The sequence below is a fragment of the Macrobrachium rosenbergii genome, chromosome 10 (genome assembly GCF_040412425.1).
Source record: "Macrobrachium rosenbergii isolate ZJJX-2024 chromosome 10, ASM4041242v1, whole genome shotgun sequence".
NCBI lineage: Eukaryota > Metazoa > Arthropoda > Malacostraca > Decapoda > Palaemonidae > Macrobrachium > Macrobrachium rosenbergii.
The window spans coordinates 65,467,308-65,481,230 of NC_089750.1; the positions used below are offsets into that span (position 1 = coordinate 65,467,308).

A 13,923-nucleotide genomic window follows, 5' to 3' on the forward strand; every position below is an offset into this window, starting at 1 on the left:
AATTAGCTGTAACGAGACACTTCACCTTAATATTGTAGCAGGGAAACAGTTCATTCTTTGATTAACGGAATAAGTGTAAGACAATCTTGACAACAGAGTTATCAGGCAATTCTTGTCTCTATAATAATGGAATCAACTGATTTATCAGTTTAAACATTTTTAACTTTGCGAGGAAAACTAAAATTCCTTAAGAGGTACCTGAAGGAATACCACGGTACCTCTTTATATCACGTCATGCCCATGTTTCAAATTGTACTTTTAGGAATATGATTTAAAGGTTAGTGAGCATCATATCTATTTTTGTTAGAAGGAATTCCTTACGTCGTATCATTTAATTGTCTATGTTCTTAAGGGCCTTTTGATTGCACTTAGTTATAGTAAGGAAATAAAAAGACTCGATTAGACATTGGAAGTGGATCGTCTTGCATAAGACATTTAAAATAACCGCTCTCATACTCAAGAGCCCTCACCATTAATAAACTAGTAGCGTAAAACTTTAAATGGGTGTGCCTTGGAGAGAGAGAGAGAGAGAGAGAGAGAGAGAGAGAGAGAGAGAGAGAGAGAGAGAGAGAGAGAGAGGAGGGGGAGGGGACGGAAGGGGAGAATTAGCTCTCGAGAAGAGAAAAAAAGAAACTTACTGATAATTTAAGATAAGACGGAGGGGAGAATCCTTTTGGACGGCCATTCCTGCTCCGTAACGGAACACTGTTTCTCCGACGGGGATGATGGAACAGTTGTTACTGTTGTGATAAAAGTAGTAGCCACTTTCCACGAAGAAGGCGAACCTCTCCTCCATGACCCTCCTAAAGCCCTCCTCGGCTGTGTGGACTAAGTTGGCTGGATTTTGCATGACGATTTTGGACCACACTTCCCGGATGGTGGGGTCTTTCGAGGTCTGAAAAGAACAGGGATATGGAATACAGACTGATTTCAATTTTTATCCATGGCATCTGTGAATGTAATATTCAGTATTTTTTTTTTTTTAAGATAGTCAACGTTGGGTGTCTCAGTGAATGTATGTATGGATGGACTTATAGTGAAAGATTTTGGCATAGCTATCAATAGTAAAGAAATCTTCACGAATTCATGAATACCCACCTACTTCGACATAATTATCTCCGTGGTTTATACACAGATATGATTAAAACTGTGAAAAAATTTATCTTCAGTTTGTTAAATCATTTAAGAAGCACTTAATATTTGTTCCTCATTGTCGTTATTGTGCTATTATTAATATTCCTATTGCACACGTACTGCATAAATTGTATAACTGTATATATTTTTTATTAAATAACTTACCTAGTAACTGCGAATCAGAATACTGTATAATAGTCTTGATCTTTACTTCCATTAATTCAAAAGACCGGTGAACACATGGTTCATGTTATAAATGATAGCTGAAAATACTTCCAGTAGCGTAATAGATCTGTTTATAAAAAATAATAATGTACAAAATCATATATGGAAATGGAACCTTAAGAAATATCGAAGACATGGCAGAAAACTGACCATGACCATTTTCTATAACGTGTTTGATTACGTTTTCTATTTATGGGTTATACTGTTAACTATAATAAATTTTATGTTGCCGGCCTTACGCCTTACATGCACGTTGCTATTATTTTGTGTGGGTCTAAGATAAATGAGGAAACGAACTGCTAACTGAAACCAAACATTATTATGGAATTTATGACGAAATAACATACAAAAGAGGGAAAGCCATTACAGTATAAAAACAGACACAATACTACGGGTAGTAATATACGTAGTTCATTTAGAATTTAAAAGGCCCTTAGACCTTGTTATGCGCATGCTCAAGTGTTCATAATGGGATTTATACATCTTGGTGCAACAATAGAGGGAAATCACAGAAGATGAAATAGTCTGAAGTGCAAATGGATAAAAATTATGTGCTCACAAATCTTCATCATTTGCTGGTAACAGCTACCAGTATTAAAAATTACGATGACTTTCAGAAGTTTCTAATCCAGGACTAGATTTCTTTAACAAATAATTGTAATTGGTATGTTTAATTGGATTGTGACCCTTATTTTATACGGATAGAGTGCACAGATAAAAATAAATCTTCTTTATTTGGAGAATTTAATTAAATTTTGTCTTGATCTAATCACATTGAATTTACCGCGTCATTTTATGTTGACAATTGAACATTTCATGGATTTGCTGCAAACCTCGAATACTGCAACTGATAAACATAATAGACAAAGCCAATGGAATTAAAACAGGAGTAAGAAATAGTCAGTAAAGGAAAGGATCTGGAAATATCAATTAATAAGGAAAGGAAGGATATTGTAAAGTCCCCGCTGAGCGAGTTTTCTATAATGAACCACCCGTTTTCTTCAATACTGCTCCTATAGGATCGGGTCAAGCAAAATCAACCATATCTTTCCTGTAGAAATATGTATCTATTACTAATTCATTTGTATCTGCTTCTTTTGCACATGTGTAAGAATGTTGTTATGTCAGTTCTTGTGAACTCACTTTTTACATTACTTGTGTTTATCCACTGTAATTATTACCGAGAGTAATTGACCTAAGGTCACCTAAATTCTATTGTATTCCTGTGTGACGTCCGCACGGCGCTTTATAAGCGGCCTGCGTTCTGAATAAGTATTACGGGCTGCTCTGGAAGCAAGAGCCCGTGCTGGCACAAGGCCAGCTAAATCTAAAACAACATGAATAAGTGTTACGGGCTGCTCTAGGAGCAAGAGACCGTGCTGGTACAAGGTCAGCTAAATCTAAAACAACATGAATAAAGTATTACGGGCTGCTCTAGGAGCAAGAGCCCGTGCTGGCACAAGGCCAGTTAAATCTGAAACAAAAACATGAATAAAGTAGCGGTACCTGTCCTGCTCATTATTTTGCACCTCTTAAAATATGAGAGTGAAAAGGGAGAAGGATATCATTAGAACGATAACGAGGAATCATGAAAACAATGAATATGACAGCAGCGCTTAAAGAAATAAGGAGAAACGTAAAGGGATTAAAACGGAATGCAGGATGGGAAGGATTCTAAAGAAAATGAGTAAATAATGATGTTTATTGTCTCACGACGACAGGCTCCCGTGTAGGTCTGATTTAGAAAAGACTAATTCATACAGACATTATCTATTGTCAATGATCATTTGTGAACGCCAAGGAGAGAGAGAGAGAGAGAGAGAGAGAGAGAGAGAGAGAGAGAGAGAGAGAGAGAGAGAGAGAGAGAGACTAAAACACCATACTTACTCTAAATCTCTCAACCTCGGAGTTACCCTTCTGGAGGCCCATGCCATAGGACTTGACCTCCAGAAGTCCGGCAATGTCCTTGAACGGAGGATTGATAAGCGGGATAGTCAAGGAGGAGATGAGGACTGACGTGTAGAAGGTCAAAGTCAGCCATGACGTCATAACAACGACGAACAAGTAGATGCGTTTGGGTGTTCCATCTATAGATACGTTGCCTGTTTGAGAGAGAGAGAGAGAGAGAGAGAGAGAGAGAGAGAGAGAGAGAGAGAGAGAGAGAGAGAGAGAGAGAGAGATTAGTGAATTCATGATAGTATTATCGCTAAAGAAATTGTATACAATAAGCTATACATATTTAATTATTAGCTTAGTCACGACAAAAATATAAACCTGGAACTAATATCTGGCGCCATTACGGCTATAGGAGATTTTAAAGTATAAATGTAACGTACAGAAGATTTATAACTCTTGATTGCGTTAATATTTAATTCTCTGTAAAATTTTAATCACGTATCAGTCTCAGTAAAATTCAGGGAACGACATGAGGTAAAAGAAGTTTGTCTATTCTTGCTTTCCTTCATAAAGCAACTGGGTTTAGAGGCACTAGAATGAAGGTGACTAATCTTAAGTATATCAGTAACTTCACACACACTTCTGCTACTTGGCCTATTTAAAACAATGTTAATGGAACTATGCATATTTACGTACTTCTTGTCTAACCTACGTTAATTTTTCATGATCCTCATCCTCGTTGGGAATAGGCAGTTTAAAACCCAAGACTGTTCACTTTTTTGTCGTTTATATTTCCTATAAATATTATGTCTCTACTGCTCACTTTGCCTAGTTTATTTCTAACATGTTACGTAAATAATCAAAATGTCTTTGTTCGCAAAATTCTCTAAAGTCCCTTTTCATTCTTCTTCATACCTGCCCCACGTCTCCCTTTACTTTACCAATTTATTCGAGCTCTCTTCTCCCCTCTCCAAACCTCATTTCACCCACCTTTTATCTCTGTTGCCCCCTTTCCTCACTGTTTGCAGTGACCACAAAACGGATTGCCTCATCACCAACCTTGATTAACGTGGAGCGACATTATATCAAAGACAGTGTCTGCTAAGGACTGGGGCTGGTCGTGGTCCGACCAGGCAACAAAAATGTGGTAGAGGAGACAGGAAATCAGTATATAGCACAGGTAAACAAGCCAGGCGCTCAGGTCCATTATGCGCGTGTAGTTCGCCCAGGTTTCTGGTTCCGGGCGGCGGATGATTAGACCGTACCTGTCCAGTTAAAAAAAAAAAACTAATGACAGGGGTTTAAAGGGAAAGAAATCGATTACAGTAAAGTATAACAAAGTATATATATTAAGAGATTGTTTACCAGTTTTCTCTTCCGTGGTGGTGAATTATTATCTGTCGGAGTGCCAACAGGAATCCCCGTGGTCTTAATCTTTTCAGCAAAATTACGAAGTCTAGTAACATTATGATTTCCATGTTTTTATTCTGTTTGGATGGATCAATTTTGGGAGTATCTATTGAGACTTCTGCAATAGGCTTTAAGTAGCACTTCAAGGGAATTCAGCACCTTCAACTCCATTATTTGTTCGTCCTGGCTTTTTTATAGCACCACTTGTGACGTCAGTTTTAGTAGCCCTAATCAATCAGTTTATAGCTCCAGCTTCTAGGCAATGCAAAGTCGAAGAGATTATATGTCAAAAGCCGGAGTCTCAAGCTCAAATTGGACTGGTAAATCATTTGTTGGTGGTTCCTGACATCGTTAGGAAGTATTATTTTTCAAGTTTGCATTTGGATAGAAAAGCATGATATCCGAATGGCTGATAGGCCGCATCTTAAACTGAGTTGTTAGAAACATGCCTCTCTCTCTCTCTCTCTCTCTCTCTCTCTCTCTTTCTGGGCTCAAGGGAAAGGTCCTATAAAGTGCTCCTTGGTATTAACATTTAATGATTCATTATTTTCTCAATATTACTGATGTCCTTGTGTCCACTGTCTTGAGACAATTTGCTGAAACGTTTGCAAGATATTTGATAGCCCTAAGATGGGGAGCCCCTCACTGTAATCCTTATTATTAAAGCTTTATTTCACTATAAAGATAAATATTTGAACTTGAATACATCAATTCTCAAGCGAAATGAAGCGAATACACCTGATTGTTATGAACCTCAATCACGAGTTCTCAAAGACTGTTGGAACAAATGTATTTCTCAAGCGTCAGTAACTTCCTGACGTCATTTCCTGCAACTACAAACGTTCCTCCCCATCCCTCCCCGTAACCGCCCCCCCCAACCACCCCCAAACCCCAAGAAATCTGTAAACACTCACTCAATGACTCCCGAAGGCAGGCAGAAATCGATCACTTGCGTTCGTTCGTACGTGCTGTCGAGGGCCGTGACGATGACGTCACCTCTGCCATTCATTAGCTCGCCAACTAAACCCGTCCAAGAACCGTTAATTTTATCACCGAACTCTCTGTCAGGAGCCTGACGGCAACTGTATCTGAAAGGAGTCGATGATGAATTCTGAATATGACCGCAATGAACAAGACAGGATGGTTAGAAGACGAGAAGTAAGATAGATAATTTTTTTTTTACTGAATGGTTGAATGAATCAGTGCCTACGTTAACAGCTGGTGTTTACTTGGCGAAATATCATCATGGACAGAATATTTTTCATATTTCTGCTATCATTTCCACTCAGCTTATTCTAACTTCATTAATTAATTTGATGTATATATATAAATTTGCTATTTATAACTTTACAGTTCAATTTTAACATTAAAGCTATTGCAATTGGAGCCTATTGTCTTCGAGATAAATGGCTATAATAAAAACAACAATGCTAAGAACTCACAATGCTTCTACGATTAAATCATTGCATAATAAAAATCTATAATTATATCAATAAAATTGTATTGCAAATAATACAATTTATTGATGAAATCGTGGCATTTTAATATACAGCAACAACCTTAAAATGCTTAGGTAACCAAGTCCTTTTTATTTTACTTCCACCGAAATTCTTACACATCGAGTGGTACTTACGTAAAGTTCAGCATATCTCTTATGACGTCGAAACTTTCCCCCATAAAACCGCCAATCGTGACGCCATATTCTGCAGCCGGCTTGTTGTTGGTGAAAGGCTGCCACTGAAATAGACGGGAACCACCACTTTAAACTGTTCAATCGAATCTATTGTGTATCAATAGTGACAAGCGCTAATGTCATCGTACTGGAGGAGATGGCCTCAATGTGGTCCAAAAATTTGAAAGCTTGTGTATGAAAATCAAAATTAACTGCTTGAGTTTGTTGTTGAGTTGGATATAGATCGACAGATTAGATGAAAATCTTTGGAAATCAGTAGAGTAGAATTTAACTTACAGTATCAGTGAGACATCTAATGTGGAGCCCCGTCAGATCATTCCGACGAGGTGCAATGTTGCCGCTCGGAAAAAAATAATCTGCCACTGTTTCCTTTTTCTGTACTTCCGACACATTCGTCGTGTTGTCTTCTCGATCCAAAGTTGTTAATTTGAAAGCAGAAGAAGATCTAGATGATGATGATGAAGAAGAAGAAGAAGAAGAAGACGAGGAAGTACGTCGAAGAGAACTTCTCCAGTAGCCAACTTTCGTTGCTATTTTGTTCAAGTGAGGCGCAGCTTGGTACGCCTCCCATAGGTCAATTTTTGCCGACCAGCCGTTGCTCGCATTAGTCCACTGGGCAAAGATTATCTGGAAAGAGGTGGACCTGTAAATTGTAGTTTTGCGGTTTGATATTCTTTTTGATTTAAGGGTTTTAAATCACATCACTAGATCATGTTCTTGTTTTAAAGGTTTGTGTGTATAACCTCTCAAGGTTTTATGTCGTATTCCAGTGGCATGGTCTTGATTTCCTATATGGCATTTAGTTCTTCAGAACTAATTATTTCATATTGGCTATATTCTATAATCTAAGACTATAGAGTATACTTATCATCGTCGTGTCCTCTATAGTCTATTACCGGCAATATTGTCATTTATCGTTGTAATAAGTGTTTCATCGTAGCATTTTGTGTTTCACGTTTACAATCTTTGTTTTATTAGTACGTTTAGCGTTCTGGGCTGCATCACATATAAAAGTTTTCACTTGAGTCTTTGAGGATGAATATTATGCGCCAGGGCTGTGATGAACAGTACCAACTCCCTATCTAAGAATTGTAATTTTCCTCCTCGTCCAGAAGTGGATTTCAGATTTACGTTTTGCCTCAGTTTGTTTGTGAGTTCTAGTGCTGTAGCAATTAATTCAGGTTTATGTTGGGCTGTTAAGACTGGTGTTAACATTATACATCTTTATTGTATTATTATGATTGCGTTATGTGTTATGAATTTGCTTTTCTTGCCCTAACAATACATTCATCTGACAGAATTGTAGTAACACTTCAGCATACTTAAAATGATTTGAGCATTATGAAGGAAATTTGCCTCATTGTTTTGTAACAGCGAAACCCTTAACGTACCCAGTAAAAGTACTTGTGGCTATCAGAGCGTTAATTTCAATCAATACTATAATCGTTAACATTGATATAATAATGTATAATGCTGTGAAACATTGCTAAATCAGTAGATTCTTTGAGCATAACTATGAGTTACATTGCTGTAACGGTGTAGTATAGGCCTATATACAGCAAGAAATTACTGGAAGACGATTTGTAAGTTAATTTTAGGACATTACTATAGCCAATATTATTAAGTTTGAATGGAATGTCATAATTTTGGATTATTACTCTAATTTATCAGATCTTTTAAGTATAAAAGGAAATTCATAATAGATCTTGTGTATCTCATACGGAACTGACCTTGTTATCCAAGGGAAAATAACTGTCCTTTGACAGGAAGGACTTTATGTCCTGACCAATGAATAGCCAGGTCGCCTCACGTGATGCTCTGCCGAAGTTCCACTGTGAAGATAAATAAATAAATAAATAAATAAATAAATAAATAAATAAATAAATAAATAAATAAATAAATAAATAAAAGTAAATAGGTAAATAAATAAATAGGTAAACAAATAAATAGGTAAATAATTAAGTAGGTAAATAAATAAATAGATGAGTAAATAAATAAAATGACGTGATAATGCTAATGACATCATATATAAAAGAGCTAGCTAGATACTAGGTAAGTGTATGGAATAATAAAGAAATAAATTTTTCTTCAATTTCAATCTGCACTTCAAAAATGACGGAGAAATAGTTCCGGAACAGCGTCAGTTGAACATGCTACAAGTTCAAACTAGTTTATGATGAAATAAAGGGCAGCTTTTCATAAATCATATATATATATATATATATATATATATATATATATATATATATATATATATATATATATATATATATATATATATGTATATGTATATATATTATGGGGGACGTGTATCATGAAGCAATGTCTTTTTAGTAGATACAATGGCCGCTTAACTTGATTTTCTGATTTTTTGGTTACGCTTTCCGCAGTGCACGAGGGGAGGGAAGCTTTTTCACTTATATATTTATTTATTTCCTCTCCGGATTCAAGACTTTCAGTGGGAAGCGTATCCAAAATCTGTGAGAAAATGAAATCTGTGTCTCAGATTAGCATCAGCTGAATCTGAAAGTGTTACATCATTCTCAAGTCAAAGATATTACGGAAGGAAAAAAAAAATCCCAGAATTTCACTCACGTCATAAGCATCCTGAAGTGACGAAATCGTGCCAAACGTCGTAAGGAAAACGGGAATTTCGCCGAAGGTCAGGGGAGCGAAAATTTCGGGGAGCATTGACCCTTTTGCCCCGTCAGTGGAGGATGTCGCTGGGATGTCCCCGGACGGGCGAAGTATGACCACAGTTGCCGTTATTCCACTTCTCAGTAGAGATAGGAAAGCCTTTTCTAATGTCTTCTGGTCTGCTGAGATTCGGGAAACGAATGCTTAGATCGTGAATTTCTGAGAGAGCTGATTTTTCAGGAATCGTATTAAGGTCATTGCAAAGAACACAGATTTTTGCAATGTTAAAATGAGTCTGTGCACAAAAAACTACGACATTACAGTCAGGAAATCAAGTAGATGATGCTTTTCTGCAGAGCAAATTTGTCGGGACGTATAAACATAGGACGGAGACCAGAAACCCCTTTATTTTGTACGAACTCACATTTGAGAAGATAGAGTAATACACCCTCAGATCATTACAGTTTTTTTTAAGTTAATTGATTCAAAACACCGTAGAAATGTTATCAAAAGCTAATTACATTGGGAATCGGAAGCAATAATATTCACTTTTGATCATGGAACGTAACTCAATAAAAATTCTGGCATAATTATTGCCCTGTTGGTGTGTACAACACTTAGCTTTGGTAAAAAGATTTTTATCGCTCTCGGCCAGAGAAAATTAGGGGCTCGGTCTTCCTTGTGACAACGAGAAACTACACTACTGAAACAAAAAGAAAAAATCACCAAGTTTACGAAAACCGCTTCGATTATACTCCCTGATTCATTGATCATCGCTCAACTGCGACTCGCATCGTTAGCGCAAGGAATTTAGTTATTTATTTCATGTTTGTTATTCGGGTGACAGATGGGCATTGCAGCATGGTCTATTAAAAAAAGGGAATGATCCGATCCCAAGGTTGCCTTGAAGACTTATATAAGGCACTTGAGACAATAAATCTAAATGACACAAACTTTTGTGTTTTAGGATAAATTGTCGTAGGGTAAATGGCGCTTATGACATGTTTCTCATATCTTATGTTTAATGCGTAAAGAGCTAAATCGAAGCAGGCCAAGACATGGCAAGACTTCTGCCAAATCCCTGAATGCCCACTTGAGAGAGAGAGAGAGAGAGAGAGAGAGAGAGAGAGAGAGAGAGAGAGAGAGAGAGAGAGAGAGAGAGAGAAATAATTTATGTACTCGTTATTGGCTTAGAGTTCAGCAATCCTCTCACGTAAAGTAATTGACAGTGATTAGAGGTGTCAATGTAATTTTGCTGCGTATCATTTTGCAAAATCTAGTCCTCTCTCTCTCTCTCTCTCTCTCTCTCTCTCTCTCTCTCTCTCTCTCTCTCTCTCTCTGAATTCCTGTTTATTCTCAGGGATATGATTTTTCAGAAAACAATCTACAATTACAAAAATCTTGCTTAAAAAGTTATCAGGGTCAGTGTCAGCTGTTGACTCAAATCCCAAGTGATACAAAAGGGTGATCATTGCCCAGTGTAATTCTCAGTAAGCAATCATTCCCTGTGGAATTCGGTAATCCTGCCGAGCTTTGGAACTCCCTTCGGGCTTCTGTTTCCTTGGTTCTTATAGCCTTCCTTTTAAGAAGTAGCTTTATCACTTTATTTGTGGTTAAGCTCAGCTCCTCTTTTATTTTTGTTCCGCTTTTACCCGTTATCTTCGGGCGTGGACAGGAAAAATTCTCTAGTTTCACTTTTTCATTAACGTTTGCTCATTAGGAAATGTCAATAAACAATGGTGTATACATACACGAGGAAAAAGTTGATGTAAAAGTTCTGTTCCCTGTAGGAATACGAAAAGAAAAACTGTAGGAAAAGTGGAAGAGTATAGACGTATAGGTCTTACGACTGTGTGGTCAAAACTGAAAGGCAGCGATTGAGATACATTAAATAATGGGACAAAAAAAATTGAATCGCCATATGAATGTGAAACGTCCGAGTATCTAAAAATGTTGAACTGAATTGAATATAGAATTTAGGCCAAAGGCCAAGCCCTGGGACCTATGAGGTCATTCAGCACTGAAAGGGAAACTGACAGTAAAAGGTTTGAAAGGTGTAACAGGAGGAAAACCTCGCAGTTGCACTATGAATTAATTGTTAGGAGAGGGTGGAAAGTAACAAGGAAGAAAGAGAATATGAAAGGAGGTACAGTAAAGGAACGAAAGGGGTTGCAGCTAGGGGCCGAAGACACGCCGCAAAGAACCTGAAGTAATGCCTACAGTGCACCGCATGAGGTGCACTGACGGCACTAACGTTAGGGGTTCATAAACAAATCAGCTATGACAGTATGAATGTGGCAATGACTCGTTTATTTTCTCATTTTCCTTATGGGGCCCTTTTTTATGGAAAAGAGCGTACTGGTAAAAGACAAAAAAAAAAAAAGAAGAAAAAGAAGAGAAAGATGAATTTGAAAGCGCATATTTATCAAAGTAACTCGCCCCACGAAAAAGGTGGAATCTCGCATGCTTAACCGGCACCAACACTGGAACAGAATCCATTTTTAATAAGTGAGAGTCTCTGTCTTTCAATTTATGACACGCCGTATAGCCTAGCACTGGTCATTTGCTGTGACCGAATGATAATTTATATTCCTTGAAGGTTTACTAGTGCATACGAGGAACGTGAAAAGAGAATAAGTCAAGGCTAAAAAAAGAGAAAGATTGGTATGACAAATTTACTTTAATCATGCAAGACATCAACTTGTTTGAATACCATTCGCCTTGTAGATTTAATAAATATTTCGGTGTGCAATTATTGCTTTAGCTACAGATGTTTCACCAAAGTAAGATTAGACGTTAATAAGTACCTCGTGAGATATTTTGAAATATTTTTTATTCATTTCTGAAAATCGCGAACCATTGTGAAGGTTACATGAAACCCGACCTAGTATAATCTTCTACTTTTTTAAAATAAAAAAAAAAAACAACCATACTTCACCATTCAAATGTTCACAACAGCAAGACACGTGACAAGTATAACCCTCTAGCAAGGAACACAAAGTGCCCTACAATGATTTGTAAAACACACCGAAATATTTATAAATCTAAAAGATCACTTACGGAAACCTTATCAGTAAGCTAACATAATAAGACCTCGAAATAAAAAAAAAAGAAAATAAATTAAACACTAATCAACAGCTCTCCCAATAGTAACGTGACTTGCGGTAACCTTACCTTGTTGGTATATGACGATATGAACCTCGGTGTAGGAATAGTGTTGGAGATAATCAAGTAGAAATTCTGTCAGACATGGATAACCTTTGTTATCCTTTGTACCTTGTATGCATTTCCCAGTTATCATCATTATCGCTGCTGACGTCACCATGGCTTTGAATATCCAGTTACGCATCATTGTTTATCTGCAATGCATGCAATACGGCGTTAGGGTTTTACGCACAGAATCGAAACGTATTCATAATCAGTCATTATCATACAAAGGTTGGCTTTTCCTCCCTGCATATATATATATATATATATATATATATATATATATATATATATATATATATATATATATATATATATATATATATATATATATATATATATATATATATATATCTTATATATATCAGTCACCAGTTAACTGATAAATTGGAATGTTCAGTCTTACCATTTATACCAATCATTATCTCTGCCTGGAATATATGATGAAATCCCCAGAACAGAAACATTATTCAGCAGTTTTGTCTACAAACTCATGAATAAACGAGCAACGAATCCAGTGGAAAACGAGTTTAAAAATGTGCCAAATGTTTACACTCTTATACCTGGAAAGTTAATAGTGAGTTTGTGACACATTCCACTTCAGGAAGAAATTTAGAGTTCATTTGAATATAAAGTGATTCCAGGGGCAATTTAGTACTTCTTGTAATGAAGCTTTAAGTCTGAACACTTTTTCATTCGCCTTATTAAATCGCTTATCCCCCAAAAGAAACGATTCTATTGAGCGTTGTGGCTTTGAGTTTTATGGTTAATTTAACCTCTAAGTTCATTTGTTTGCAGCTGAAAAAATCACGACGTCGCTTTTCAAAAATAATATACAAAAATAAAAGTTACACAGAAAGGTGATTTTCCCGAAGACAAAATAAAGATATATAGTTATACTATACTCTGCAAAAGTTTCAGTGAATTGGGTTCGGTCTTCTTGGTGAAATAAAAATTTAGTTTTGAAAAAAGTAAGTTTTGAGAAAACAGCAAAACAATAATTTTTGGACTTTCAAGTATCCTGAGAGAATCACGACAACTTGAGCAAGTTATCCCTATATCACTATAACCCGTTTTCTCTAACAATTATTTGTGTATAAATTTTTTGAAATTTTTTACAGAAATTTTTACAGTTTGTCGTTCACAGTGCCATACAAGCGATGAACAAAATTGTCCATGAACCAATCTAAACATTTTTTTTAGCAATAAAGTTTCGAGATATGTTTTATTGACACGTAAAACAGTCTAAAACAATGTATAACTCTAACTTGATCCCATCCAGGATTATTCATACAAACTTTTTTACGTTTTTTACAATTTGTCGTTCACAGTGCCATACAAACGATGAATATAATTGTCCATGAACCAATCTAAAAATTTTTTTTTAGCATTATCACTTCAGGATATGTTAATTTAGACATAAAACAGTTGAAATTCGGCGGTCGTCGCGCCCCTAAGAATACTTGAGATAGAACTTTAGTGCAGTTTCAGAGATAGTATAGTCATTGTTCAAGTTTTATTAGTGAATAAAATTGCCCCAAGATATCTTAATTAAGCATGAGATGTAGTAGGAATTATTTATTCAAATATTGCTATCAATACCAATCTTGCCAAGTCTTAGAGGAAACAAAATATTAGGACAAAATACCAAAACAAATAAGCCAAGGTCTAAAGAGTGCTTTAGACCTTGAAATAAGCCACCAGTCAGTCTATCGTAACTT

General features: G+C 36.3%; 1 protein-coding gene across 1 annotated transcript; it reads right to left on the minus strand.

Moving 5' to 3' along the window:
- Nucleotides 1-584: 584 nt before the first annotated feature.
- LOC136842352 (glutamate receptor ionotropic, kainate 4-like) lies at nucleotides 585-12,443 on the minus strand. The gene is made up of 8 exons (XM_067109609.1): nucleotides 12,159-12,443; nucleotides 8,089-8,190; nucleotides 6,635-6,985; nucleotides 6,299-6,402; nucleotides 5,580-5,753; nucleotides 4,315-4,520; nucleotides 3,247-3,446; nucleotides 585-895 (listed from the first exon to the last, which is right to left on the minus strand). The coding sequence occupies exons 1-8, from the start codon at nucleotides 12,345-12,347 to the stop codon at nucleotides 635-637; spliced, it is 1,587 nt and encodes a 528-aa protein (XP_066965710.1). The 5' UTR covers nucleotides 12,348-12,443; the 3' UTR covers nucleotides 585-634.
- Nucleotides 12,444-13,923: the final 1,480 nt, after the last annotated feature.

What these genes read in the sequence shown, in the direction of transcription:
- LOC136842352 (XM_067109609.1), bottom strand. Translation starts at nt 12,347, where the DNA reads ATGATGCGTAACTGGATATTCAAAGCCATGGTGACGTCAGCAGCGATA. An exon ending in ATTTTCCCTTGGATAACAAG is followed by an intron (nt 6,986 to 8,088) that starts GTCAGTTCCGTA and finishes ACCTCTTTCCAG; the next exon opens with ATAATCTTTGCCCAGTGGAC. An exon ending in TTAGATGTCTCACTGATACT is followed by an intron (nt 6,403 to 6,634) that starts GTAAGTTAAATT and finishes CGTCTATTTCAG; the next exon opens with TGGCAGCCTTTCACCAACAA.